This window comes from Peromyscus californicus, unplaced genomic scaffold (assembly GCF_007827085.1).
Source record: "Peromyscus californicus insignis strain IS unplaced genomic scaffold, ASM782708v3 Scaffold_5__1_contigs__length_169319896, whole genome shotgun sequence".
NCBI classification, from domain to species: domain Eukaryota; kingdom Metazoa; phylum Chordata; class Mammalia; order Rodentia; family Cricetidae; genus Peromyscus; species Peromyscus californicus.
Genome location: NW_026294573.1, coordinates 105,166,920 through 105,180,620, shown reverse-complemented (window position 1 = coordinate 105,180,620; position 13,701 = coordinate 105,166,920). Strand labels below are relative to the sequence as shown.

Genomic DNA, 13,701 nt, shown 5'->3' with positions numbered 1-13,701 from the left:
GGACCTCTCAGTGTCCCTCCCCCCTCAGCCTTCCTGCTTCCACTCCACCCGGCTTCCTTTCCAGGATGGGCGTGCCCATTATGATATCACTTGCCTTGGCCCCATCCCGCACAAGAGGATTCATTTCCTCCCCATGCCAGCCCCTTCCTGCCTTGAACCCTTCAAAATATCCATGTCCCAAGAGTTCAGAAGGCCCCTAGAAAACTGGAGGCCAGACTTTTCACTGCCGGAGAGAGGCAGCGGTTAGGAGGGCTGTGATTCACTAGATTCACACATCAATAAGAAGAGAGGTAGAGGGCATTCGCATCCAGGGGGTGAGTTTTCTCCCCTTCTCAGCCCACAGCCCAGGTAAGGAGACACATCTGGCTTGTTTGATGCTTTTAATATCATTATTTGTGTTACACGATACACAACCAAGGATGATGGTCAATACTGCGATGGAAATGTTAAAAAAAATATTATACACGGCTCATGTCTTCCACACACCTTCTTGGAAATAAATTAGTGAGCGCGGAGAAACCTGGCTGGGTGGCAGCCACAGCCGAGGGTGAGGGAGTGTTAAGGCAGTATCTACAAGGGGTGGGGGGAGCTGGGGCACGCTAAGGCCCTGGCTATTCCCCTTCAACTTCCAGACAGGGAGGGAGGAGGGGACCTTGGACTCTCCTTGGACACAGAAGCTGCTGGCTGCCAGCTTCCTGCCCCTACCCACGGTGTATATACTACCCCAGTCTAAAGCCCTGGCCTGCTAATGAACGAGTGTGTCCTGTGGGGAGGGCACTTTTCCCTGGCTCTCAGGGCCACAGACATTGATGGGCCAGAATCCCACAGTAAGTCAGCAGCAGAGGCAGCAGTCTACAAAGAGGAGGTACCCATGTTCTAGAAGGGTGAGTCAAAGAGCCCAGTGGGGTGGGGGCAGTAGGAGTTCTAGTTCTGGGGCCCAGATGAGGGGTAATGGGGTGTTAACCAGGGTGGTAGAGGGACTCAGATGGGGGCCACTATGGGCCTTGTGGCCCCTGTGGATACTTTCTGACTTGCCTCCCTTGGCATTTTCTCTATCTAATTAGGATCTCTGCACTAGGGGAGGGAAGGTGGACTGGAGGTGTGGGGAGTCGACAGCTACACTCTGATACTTTGGAGTGGGCAGCCACGGGTGGTAAGGGAGAGGTGCTTCCCTTCCTAAGCCGACAGCCCCACACTTCCTCTCACCACGCCCACTCCAGCCCCCACCTCCCAGGACTGGTACCCAGAGAGTGGTATGTGAGTGGTAGCCATGACAGTGGAAACCCCAGCCTGTGTGGGGTGTCAGCAGGAGGCCTGGAGAAGCCACACTTTGGCCACTTTGGCTTGGTGAGAGGAGGCTGTTGGGGAATAGGCCAAGCCACCTGAGGCTTTCAGTTGTCTTTATATGAGGGCAGGTCTACTGCGAGCCAGGGGAGCTACCATCTCCTCGGCATCGAGTTGTATCCTCAGCTTTCCTCCCCCAGATCAGCAAAAGCAGCAGAAGCAACAGTATGCATGACACCCCGTACAGCCACACGTGCATGCACACACACACACACACACACACACACACACACACACACACACCCTCTTTTCCAAACAAATCTGCATGTGCTTCCCACGCCTATGCAGGCACGCACCTCAGGGCACCTTCTAGCTGTGCTCAGAGACAGCTCTCTAGCCCTCTGCAGAAATTCCTGTGAAGAAATTCCTTCAGATATGAAAAGACTTTGTCAGTAATGTCAGCTCTTCTCTATTTTCCAGTTGAGAGAACTGAAGCCCTGAAAAGCCTGGGAACTGCTTAAGAGCTCAGGGAGAATGTCAGAGCCGGGGTCAGAACCCAGGCTTCTGACTGCCAGGCTACGTCCTCAGTTGACTGCATTCCCAGGCAGCCTTATGTCCAGTCAACAGATCACAGTCATTTCCCCACCACAGACACCCACCGGGCTGACCTGGACAGACAGGTTTAATACACAGAGACACACACACACAGACACACATTCATACACACAGACACACACACACACACAGACACCCACCGGGCTGACCTGGACAGACAGGTTCAACACACACACACACACACACACACACACACACACACACACACACACACACCAGCTGACCTGGACAGACAGGTTCAACACACAGAGACACACACACAGACACACACACAGACACCCACCAGCTGACCTGGACAGACAGGTTCAATACACAGAGACATACACACAGACACACACACAGACACCCACCACGCTGACCTGGACAGACAGGTTCAACACACACAGACACACACACAGACACCCACCAGGCTGACCTGGACAGACAGGTTCAACACACACAGACACACACACACAGACACACATTCATACACACAGACATGGTCACAGACACACACACAGAGACAAACACAGACACACACAGACACACATTCATATACACACACATTCATACACACACAGACACACCCACCAGGCTGACCTGGACAGACAGGTTTAACACACACAGACACACACACACAGACACACAGACACACACACACAGACACACATTCATACACACACACCCTACCACATCCACACAGCTACTTGGTGCACAATTTTTTCTTAAGCTTGCCCTTGAAAAGCCTTTCTGGAAGCCAGCCTCCTGGACCTCTAGCTAGGGGGAATTGGGAACTGGGGGCCAGTCTTATCTCTTGCTTCCAGCCTGGAACCAATAGCTAGGAGACTGGGAGAGGGGTAGAGACAGGGTAGAGACAGATGCATTGGTTAGAGGCTCTGAGAACAGGTCCTACCACCCCAAACCTGGCCTCTCTCTAAGACTCACACCACCCGCCCCCAATCCTCAGCAAGTAAGGAAGTGGGAGCGTGACAGAGCAGAGGGGGAAGGCAGTGATCTTGTGGAGAGGCAGTACCCTTTGGACAGCTTTGCCGGGCTTCCCATCTGGAGATGAGGCAGAAACACAAATAGGTATACGGGCTGGCACGGGGTGGGGAGGGGCTCTGAGGTGTTGAGAACTGTCCCCATTGCTTGGGGCCTTTTCTTTTCCAAATCCCTTTCCTTCCTTTCCAGGCTGGAGTTGGGGAATTCATGGCTTCACTGGCACTGGGGCCAAACCCCTGGCCTTGTGATCCCTTCACCCGACTGCTTACAGTTGGCCTCCTGGCCTTCAGTGCTGCCCCTGATTGCAGCTCTGGGGAGAGGTGGCAGGGTGCTTGGGGTAGTTTCCCCCAAGTAACTGAACATACAGTGCCCCCACCCCCAGCCCCGGGGCTGGAGACAGACCCGGTTTTGGTTTCTCCGGCTCCATGAACACACAGAGGTACACGTCCTACCATAGGAGGAAGCAATGACTGTTACGAGGTTGGCGGCTGTAAGGGGCTCGGGGTTGTAAGGGGGCCAGTGGGCCAGCTGGGTAGGGGTCTGCCCCTGCCGGCCCCACCTGGCCCGACTCGGCCCCGCCCCGTGCGCCGCGGCGACCCCGCCCGCTACTGAATGTGGCAGGCGGTGGAGGAAGTGGCCTGGCAGCACATGCAGGTGGGGTTCACGGACTTGGGGGGGATGAGATCTAGGTCCTCATCGTCGGGGATCTCGTCTAACCGGTAGCCGTCCTTCAGCAGCTGGATGTTCAAATCTTGGTTGATCTGCTGTAGAAAAGGTTCGAGTCAGCTGGAAGGCATCACCCCGGGCTGAGGCCGCCACTGCCACCCCGAGGCCACAGAGACAGCCCCTTCTCATATCAGGTTTATTTCCAACTCCGGTCTGGCTCGGGCCTCATTTCCCCCAGGCAAGTCTTCCTAAGGCCCTCTACAGACCCCTGCCCAGTCCAAAGATCAACTTCCCATCTTGACCCTTGTTTCTGTTCGGGGGTGCTCCCGTTTCAGGCCCACTCCTGGAACATGTTGCCTGCACGTCACCCTGTTCTATTTTAGAGCCCCGCTGTAAGAACCCCAGGCTCACTGCGATTCAGGGTAGCGATTTCTTCCCAGGCTCTCCCGACTCTCGCGGAGCCCCCTCCTCAGAGGGCTCTGCCCCATCTGCCTGCCTTCTGCCCCCTAAGAGGCCCAGTCTTGCAGCCTGGCGGAGGCAGTTCCGGCTCCCATAGTCTGTGGAGGTAAGGGGTGGAGCCTCACCTCTGCAGAGGAGTAGCCAGAGGAAGAGTATCTGGACATGTCAAAGTCATCATCGCTGGCCGAGAAAAGGAGAGAGGAAGTGATTCAGGAAAATTAAATAGAAAATTCTCAGTATCTTTGCCATACCCGCCGTCCCCCAACAGTATGATTTTAATAATCCGTGCTTATTACGCAAATATATGTTTGCAATGACAGGTTTCCCAGTTCAACCTTCAAATAAAGTGGCTTCTTAAATGCCTTCTGGATAGAACTGCTACGTCTCTTCCTTTCTGCCTAGTCCTGGTGTGTCTGTTTGTTAACTTTTTCTCTCTAGGTTCAAATCATCCTGGCTGGCTGGATTTTCTCAAAGTTTCTGGCTAGCCTGATGCTCTCCCATAATAGGGCTCTTCTCACTATGTCCTCTCCATGCCCATTCCTTAAAAACAAAACAAAACAATCCCCTTGGGAAATTTCACCCACGGAGAGCTCCTGGCTGAAGAACACCCCCCTTCCAGTAATATGGCAGGTGTGGCCTGTCCAGCCCATCTGTGCTCACAAAGGATCATGGGCTTGCGCAGCTGCCCCCAGGCCCCATACACACCTGTCTGTGTCCAGAGCTACCAGTGGCTTCTCATCGGGGCTCTGGTCGAGCGAGGAGTAGCCTTTATTAGGGACGACCAGCCTGGGTAAAGAATTGGGGAGTTGGAGTGCCAGCTGGAGCGCACAAACATGGTGGAGGGTTTGATGGGGTCCTGTCCCCTCATTTTCCTCCCCCTCCCCCCTGGGTCCCCCTGAGGAGGGAGAGGCTGGAGAGCAGGTGCTGGCTGGTGGGGTCTCAGTGGGGCAGGGAGGATGCCTACCTCGTCCGGGCCATGACATTGTTCTTCTTGGGTTGCTGGTTCACAGGGCTGCCCATGCTGCCGTTCTTCAGGGAACCCTTCCGGGCCAGCTCCCGCTGCTTTTCTGCAGGAGACCATGGGAAAGAAGCTGTGTCCCGCCCCAGGGCCACCAGGCCTTGCTGCTTGGGGCAGCCTGCCCTGGACCTTTCTTGTGCACATTTACTTCTCTACCTGGCAGAGAGCCCATGGCCCGCCAGGCACCTGATGCTTATGGACATGCATTTGGCCCTGCATAACTTGAGGAGGACTGTGGTGGATGAAAGGAGGAGGCTGAGTCCTGCTTTTGGGAACCACAGTTCCTGTGTTGGGCAGCCAGTGTGTGCTTGATGTCAAGGAAAGGCTAGAGAAGAAGAGATGACCACAGAGGGCTGGGGCAGCCAGGGAGGAATTTCTGTAGGAAAGAGGACATTAAGAGGGAAATCATGAGCCAGGCAGTGGTGGCACATGTCTTTAATCACAGCACTTGGGAGACAGAGGCAGATGGTTCTCTGAGTTCGAGGCCAGCCTGGGCTACAGAGTGAGTTCTAGGGAGAGCAAGGACTACACAGAGAAACCCTGTCTCAAGCCTGCCCACCCCCCAAAAGAAGTATGTACAAAAACAAATCAAGAAGTGAACACAACTGTGGATGGAATAGAGGGGAGAGGAGGTAAGGAGGTGGAGTTTGGAGAAAGGAGTCATTTATTCAGTTAATTATTCACTCAAACACCAGAATCACCAAGTACTCATCAAGTACTATATCACAGGGATGGAAGGCGTCCAATGGTTATAAACTCAGAGCACACATACATACCCCCAATCTCAGAAAACAAACCTCAGAGCACAAAAGCCTTGACCGGGACTACGGCATTTGGGATTGATGTGGAAGGGGAAGGAGCTACCAAGGGGTTCATGGCAAGAGGCCTCTGAACAGCCTGCAAGCTCTGCTAGGGGTCCAGGGCCTGTACTGCACTTATGGAGCTGGACATCTGGTGACCCACTTAGTGGTGCAGGACAGCTATTACTACCAGGAGCTGCCTGGGTTCAGAAGGGGGCAACCATTCTTTCTTACTCATGTTAAGTAAAGCCAAGATCCAGGAAAAGGGCTTGTTCTATGGCAGAAACACAGGGGGAAAGTTGTCTCAGAAAAGAAAGAGCAGCCGGGCGGGGGTGGCATATGCCTTTAATTCTAGCAATTGGGAGGCAGAGACAGTTGGATCTCTAAGTTTGAGGCCAGCCTGGTCTACAGAGCAAGTCCTGGACATCGAGGAGTACACAGAGAAACCCTGTTATGAAAAACACAACACAACAAAACTAAATAAATAAATAAGCAAAAAAAAAAAAAAAAAAAAAAAAAGCAAGAGCATAAGGATGGGAGGGGCCATTACAGCGCCTATGACTCACCTGAAATGTTCCCTGATTCCCACGCCTCTGAAGCTCTCTCATCCTACTTCCCGTCAGCTTTCTTTGCCTCTTACTCTACAAGGGGTTTTTCCAGCCTCTCTTCAGCGGGCAGTAACTGCCATTACTACATCTAGCCTCTAGGGGATGCAATTTGCCTTAAAGTTCTTGGTGATTTTCTTTATCGCAAATGAGACAAGTTGTGAATTTTCATGAGCTTTGGTGGTAATATAATGGTGAAGGAAATAAAAATGTTATTTTAAAAGCATGCTAAGTTTGTTTGAAATCATGAAAAAATGCAGACAATAAGCTGGCAAGGCTCAGACTATGGACTACTATGCAACCATTTAAAAGAACGAAGTCATTTTCTATAGGGGCTCTGAGACATTATGTAGTGGGAGCAAACATGACTCACAAAATGTGTACAATGCAATGCCATTTGTGCTAAAGTACAAAATGAAACTACGAGAACTTGGAATGGTTGCCTCTGGAGAGAGTAGAGAACTTATATGCATTTAAAATACTTTTATTGTTGCATTAAACAATAATAAACAAAACTAGCTGTACTCTGAATAGAATGTCCTAGGAAGACAAACAATTCCATTGAGAGAACTGCTGTTCTGTTTAGAAATCAGCCTGGATGTGGTCTAGAAGGAAAGAGCCAAGGTCTGTTTTATTTGTATTTTTTTGAATAGACTGAAAGAACAGGTCCCGTGGAAAGGAATTGTGATAGCTGTGGAGGGGAAGCTTGTTAAAGAGATAAGAGGCTCAGTCTTAACTGAGGAAGATCTCAATTTCTGGTGGGCAGCTAGAGCTGTTCTGAGAAAGATGGCTGGAATGATGGAGGAGTTTTAAGGACAGTGATGACCTGTATTCAATGGTCAGCTCTCTCCTGTGTGACATGCTATAATTTTTCTTCAGGAAATCATTTTTTCAGTGGAAGTCTGCTGTCTCTAGTAGCCTTGGGTCAATGAGATTTTGGTTCATGGGGGGGGCAGTTTTCAGCAGAGAAGAAGGTAAGAACTGGGCCAGGCAGGGGAGCTTTGGGTAGCTGTGGGAGTCAGATGATTTCAAAACAGGGAATGGACATCAGAATGGACATGGAATCCACCCTAAGAGAAAGGTGATGAGATATCTGGAAAGGAGAGGGGTTCTGTGGTTCACTAAGAAGGGGTCAATGTCCCCAGACAGGAGCCATCCAGGTCCTGAGACTTGTCCCTCAAACATAGCAGCAGCTGTATCTTTTGGAGGCAGGCTCCTGGCTGGTCCTTCTGAGTCCTGTCCTGGGGTTCTGTGCTTTACACACTTGCAGCCACCCCTTGAGTACCTGGTGCCTCTAGCCTCAGAGATCTCTCCTAGAGTTCCAGTACTCTGCAGAAAACCACTACTGCCTTCTTTGTCTTTCAAGACATAAGGTGCCCAGGAGTGCCAATGACTTACTTGGAGGTTTAGTCTTGGAATCCGCTAGCCTGAGCTAGCCTGAGCTACTTTAATTGTAGCACCTTGCTGTAAACCCAGCCCGAGAGCACCTTGTTCACTTCCCACATCGCCCTCATCCCCCAGACACACTCACCCAGCTTCACTTGGAGCGGGGATGGTTTGTAATTCATGGCTACTGACTCACCCTCCCGGGCGTCACAGTCTCCGTCTGAGATAGAGGCGGCGGCTGGGTCCTATGGGAGAGAGAGCAGAGAGACAGGGAACTATTAGCATCTGATCCCAGGGGTTGCCCAGAACCTTGAAACAAACCTTCTCATCTGCCCTCTGAGTTTCCGGGAGCATTTACTTCAGCAGCAGGCCAGTGTTCAGGGAGAGAGAGGCAGACCCATTTACTATGACCTCAATAGAAAAGCTAAGATGTATGTCCTAACCACATCCAACAAGAGTCTTGTGTAACCCAGGCTGCTCCAGAAAGCCCAAACTTGCCAAAACTCACAAGACTTCCTCTACAAATTCATATACATGCTGTCTGGCTCTCAGGCTTTTCTATGTATTTCCTAAGAAAAAGGTCTGTCTCTGTCCCTCTGAGTTTAAGGGTAGATTAAGGTCAGAGCAGGTCTCCCCTGAGAGAGCCCTTCTTAGTCTGGGTGTGGGCTTTCCACCGGAGCATAGTTGACCCACCAACAGCCACAGTCTTAAAAGAAAATTGACTCTCTCCCCTTCCCAGAAGCCATAAACAGCCTATAGTTCCCCAGTTAGGGGTGCAGGTTAGGGGTGCCCCTCTCCACTCCTGCTAGAATATGGACTGCCTGGATCTATGTGGCCTTGTGCAGGTAACCACAGCTGCCGTTGTTTATGAGTCCAGAAGACACCGTTTTGGTCTGGTCCCCCCTGACCTTTGGCTCTTATAATTTTTCTGCCCCCTCTTCCTCAACTGTCCCTGTGCATTGTGGGGAAGTGACAAAAGGCTCCGTTTGCGGCTGGGCAGTCCACTGACACTTCTCTGCACTCTGGCTGGTTGTGCATTTCTGAATTAAGTACCAGCATGACTAGTGCACCATGAGTGCTGCCATCTTCAACCAGGGATTGGAGTGGTCAACCTAAGGTACGAGGACTGCAGAGGATCCATGCTGCTTGTTCTGTCCTTGAAGAGCCAGAAAGCAGGCAGACAGGCAGATAGACCGGCCCCAGTATCAGGTCCAGGGATCTGTGTAGCTCCTGGTGACCCATTTAGAATGAAGTGAGGTCCAGAGAAGCGGCTCAGTGGCTGACGTGTGCTGTGTAAGCACAAGGACCTGAGTTCAGATCCCCAGAACCCAGGGAAAGCTGGGAGCACGGAGTGTCCACAGCCCAGTGTTCCTACCGTGTGAGATGGAGGCAGAAACAGGGATCTCTAGAAGCTCACAGTCCAGCTAGCCTGGTATATAAAATAAAAATAAAGGGCAGTAGATGCCAGGACTGATTCATTCCCAGTTATCCTGACCTTCACACGCACGCATGACAGGAGCACACCTGCTCTCTCACACATGACTGTGCACACACAAACACATCGCACACATGAAAATAAAGTAAAAACGAGACAGTGGGCACGCGCACGACTTGTTACTACAGTGAGAAGGAGAATCGAGATGTCTGAGAGGGAAATCCTGACGGTCTGTTCCTGGATGGGCTTGGCTGCCACAGTGGCTTTCAAGTTCCTGTGGGAAGAGCCTGGGCCTCTTTCTCTGCCTCAGTCCCTACCCTACCCCTTAGCCATGGTGAGGTGAGAGGGTGACAGGAGCTCTGGGACAGGTGAGGTATAGCAGTACCTGCATCTCGGAAATGCCTGCATCTCGGAAATGCCTGCATCTCACAAGTACCTGCATCTCAGAAGTACCTGCATCTCAGAAATGCCTGCATCTCACAAGTACCTGCATCTCAGAAGTACCTGCATCTCAGAAATGCCTGCATCTCAGAAGTACCTGCATCTCAGAAGCGCTCGAATCTCAGATAACTTCCCATGTGGCAAACCGTCCCAATCCTCATTCCCCCGACTCTCAGAGCTCCCTGGGAGACTCCCTTCAAACTGCACCTTGGAGAAGCTGGTCTGCAGTGGCCTTTATCCACACTGAGGCCCCAATGGCCTCTCAGCTGCTACCCATGGGGGAGGCAGAGACTTGATGGCTGGGCTCTGACATTACTCTTGGTCCACAGGGTGAGCTCACCCCCAAGAAATCCAGAGGGAGGGATTTTCAGATGGGCAATCCTGTAAACATGCTGGTGGCACCATACTAGGGAAGATCTGGTCCATTTCTAGGCTCATCAGTCACAGTCTTTCATCCTTTCTGTAATCTTTGTTAGGTAGGACACACAGGGCATCCATTTGAAACTGGCTTCCTCAGGATGCTATGCTCCCACGGCTATCTGATTATTTCTGTGTCTATCCACATCTCTTTGTCTCCTCAGCAGGGCCGCACCCTTCCGACTCCATTTTCTCCTTGAAGAAACCTGATGCCTCCTGCAGTCTGGATGACATTTTGTATGATGACTTCTAAATTGCGGCCTTTTAATCTTGAACCTGCTCCTGGACCCTCTCTACTCTACCTGCTACATGGGTGTTTGGTCTCACTGTTTTTTTCCCCTGAGGTTGATTTTAGAGAACACAAACCCCTAGGCAATGTAGGCTGAAGTGTACTGACCCAGCACAGATAGGTGCGTCAATTTCTTCTCTGAGGTTGCAGGTGTCAGTGGTTAACATGTGTGGCAGAAAACTCAGGAAGGACAGAACCTAGGACAAGGACTGGGGAGCTGTTGAGCATCTCTGGTTGGTGACCCCATTATGGCTCTCAAGGCCCACTGGCAGTTCCTCCTAGTATTTGATCCCGAGTGAAACCATAGGATCAAAGCCCCAGGCTGAGAAGCTCCACACCAGACTCTTCTCTCCAGCAGCTCCTCCATCACTGTCCATGGGAGAAGGCCATTTAAGCGGCGACTACAAAGGTCTTTGGCACAGTGCCATCAAAAGCTGTAGACTTTCTGAGTGTCTTCTCTGAGAAATGCAGGCAGTGCACCATGACCATTGCATAGAGATTAAATGTAAAATATTCATGAACAGAAGTAGCAGAGAGGACTCAGGCAGAAGGAAGTGTCTGGCTCCAAGAATCAGAGAGAATTTAAAATGCCCCCCAAGGACTTCCGACAGGCGTTAGCTAGATCCGGGAACTAGAGTGGGGATTAACAAGATTATTAATAAACACTCAGCAGAGACAGGGCCTGAAATACGTTCCTAACAGCAATCCATGTCTCTACAACCATTCAAACAAACCCTCCAAAGGCTGCAGAGAAGATTAATAGCTCGGGCTATAGGCTAATGGCCAGCACAACATCAACACAGCCAGAGGAAGCAAAAGAGCCAGAAGCATTCTTAGAGTTAGTGTGGTCCAGCAATTTTCATTAACCTGTATTCCCAGAACCCTGTGCTTTGGGTGGGGCTGGAAATGTAAGTGGGGCATGTATGTAGGAATGGTAGTTACAGGGTCCTGGGTTCCCTTCAATCAAAGAAAGCCATTATTAGTTCACTTCTATATTAACCTTTCTGCAAACTTTGGGTTCGCAAAAGTGTTTTGTTGCTTAAGGAAAAACCCACTAACTACAGCCCTGGGAGATGACTCAGTGGGTGAAGGTGCTTGCCACTAAGGCTGACAATCCCCGGGACCCACAGAGTGGAAGGCGAGAACCAACTCCTGCAAGTTGTTCTCTGACCTCCACATGTGTGCTGTGGCTCCTCCCAGCCCTCACAAATAAATAAATATAATAAGAATACAATGCTAAAAATTCACTGATTTAATCCAGTCTAGTCTTTTAAAATGCTTTATGGAAAGTACAGAAAACAGCGCTAGTGAGATCTGGGTACCTTTCTGTGCATGTGCGGGTGCGGGTGCACTCACTATGCTTGTGTGTGTAGAGAGGCTGAAGGGTCCATGTTGAGTGGCTGTTCCTATTGCTTCTCACTGACTCTGGAGCGCTGCAGTTAGGCTAGACTGGCTGGCCAGTGAGCCCCAGAGATCTGCCTGTCTTCACCACTTTGTTCCCCCAGCACTGGGGTTATAGGCCCCACTGTCAGGCTCAGCTTTTACGTGGGTACGAGGAATCTGAACTCAGGGACATATGCTTGCACAGCAACCAATTTGCCCATGAGCCATCTCCGTACCCTCTATCCATTTTTTGTTTTTAAAAATAAGGAAAATTGAACTGGGCATGATAGCATACTTCTTTAATCCCAGCCCTTGGGAGGCAGAGGAGGGCAGATCTCTGAGTCTGGTCTACAGAGCAAGTTCCAGGACAGCGAGGGCTACATAGAAACCTTGTCTCAAAACAACAACAACAACAACAAAACAACAACAAAGAAATAAAACAAAAAAACCAAAAACCAAACCAACCAACCAACCAAACATAAAAGGAAAACTTGGACTGGGAGATGGCTCAGTAGTTAGGAGCACATGCTGTGCTAGAGGACCTGAGTTCGGCTGCCAGCATCCACATCAGCCAGCTCAAGACCACCTGTAGCTCCAGCTCCAAGGGACCCAATGTCTTCTTCTTCCCCTGCCCCATAATACATGAACAAATAAATAAAGGACACCTGGGCCCTGACAGGAACTAAAGGAACCAATGGCCTTGCTAGAAAGGAAGATGCTGAGGAGAACCTGACCAAGACTTGGAACAGAGATGGCCCTCTGGGAGGCTGCGCCTCCTGTGGGGCCATACATCAGCCTGCATGCAAACCTCCACATTTGTATACCTTCCCTGGAGCTGTATTAACTCTTCAAGGGTCTCAGCTGCCTGGCCTTGTCACAGCTGGGGTAGTATAGCAGATAAAGTAAGCTGGGACCCAGGAGACCTACTGTGAGCTGAATAGATCTGGATGAGCAAAAAGTGGGCATGACGGAAGAAACTCCGTCTTTAAGGCTCATAGGTAGGAGGGAAGGGCCTGGGAAGTGACAGGAGAGAATGCTTTCCTGGATGATCATCTACAGTCTGCTCCAGAAGAACTCTGGATGGCAAAAACAAAGCACATGAGACTTGTTTCATAGTTCCTTATGCAGATCCACGAGCCTCTGAAACACACAATACCCAATAGACAGTGTGACTGGCTCCCGATTGTTCACACTATACCTTTCTTCCATGGGAAAGGCTTGGGCGGTGTGACCATGCTCTCAGAGCTAAGGGGCTATCTGATGAAAGGAAGACAACCCACCCTTTGCCACACGGACCAAAAGGAGATTGTGGTGGCAAAAGGTACAGGCTATGGGGCTCGTGAGATGGTTTAGCAGGCAAAAGTGCTAGCCAAGAAATTCTGACAACCTGAGTTCAATTCTTGGAACCCACAGTGGAAGGAGAGAACCAGCTCCCAAAAGTCCTCTGACTTCCACATGAATACTATAGCATGTATCTACTCTCTGTCTCTATGTCTCTCTGTGTCTGTCTCTGTCACACACACACACACACACACACACACACACACACACACACACACACACACACACACACCAGACTCTGGAGACACTGCCCCTGGGCTCAGATCCCAGCTCAGTCATTTACTAGTGCTGTACTTTGGTTTCTTCAACTATAAATCGAAATGTACGTCAAAGATGTGTGTGAGAATTTATGTCCCACTATAGTAAATGCTGAGCACCACACCTGCATTAACTACAAAGATGTTATCTGTATAAGCGCAATGTGCTCTGGGAGTGTCCAGTAGCCCACAGCTGCAGCTCTAGCACCACACAGCTATCTATGGGAAGGACTCTCTCCACAGGGTTGGGGAAGGGATGGACTAGGGAGCATTCTGTCTTCTTCCACCACGATTACATTTTCCTTATTCATAACAACTCTAGTC

The 13,701-nt window shown here is 50.6% G+C and overlaps 1 protein-coding gene across 6 annotated transcripts in view; it reads right to left on the bottom strand.

The window, feature by feature from the left end:
• Positions 1-366: 366 nt before the first annotated feature.
• Fam219a (family with sequence similarity 219 member A) overlaps positions 367-13,701 on the bottom strand; it is a 57,128-nt gene continuing 43,793 nt past the window's right edge. For 2 of the 6 annotated variants that reach the window (XM_052715443.1, XM_052715445.1), the window contains exons 2-6: positions 7,960-8,059; positions 4,970-5,072; positions 4,711-4,791; positions 4,131-4,185; positions 367-3,644 (exon numbers count right to left, since the gene is read on the bottom strand). In XM_052715443.1, coding sequence (XP_052571403.1) covers positions 3,486-3,644; positions 4,131-4,185; positions 4,711-4,791; positions 4,970-5,072; positions 7,960-8,059 — 498 coding nt within the window. In that variant the 3' untranslated portion in view covers positions 367-3,485. The remainder of the gene's footprint in view (positions 3,645-4,130; positions 4,186-4,710; positions 4,792-4,969; positions 5,073-7,959; positions 8,060-13,701) is intronic. The other 4 variants (XM_052715447.1, XM_052715449.1, XM_052715444.1 and 1 more) reach the window with 3 other exon arrangements.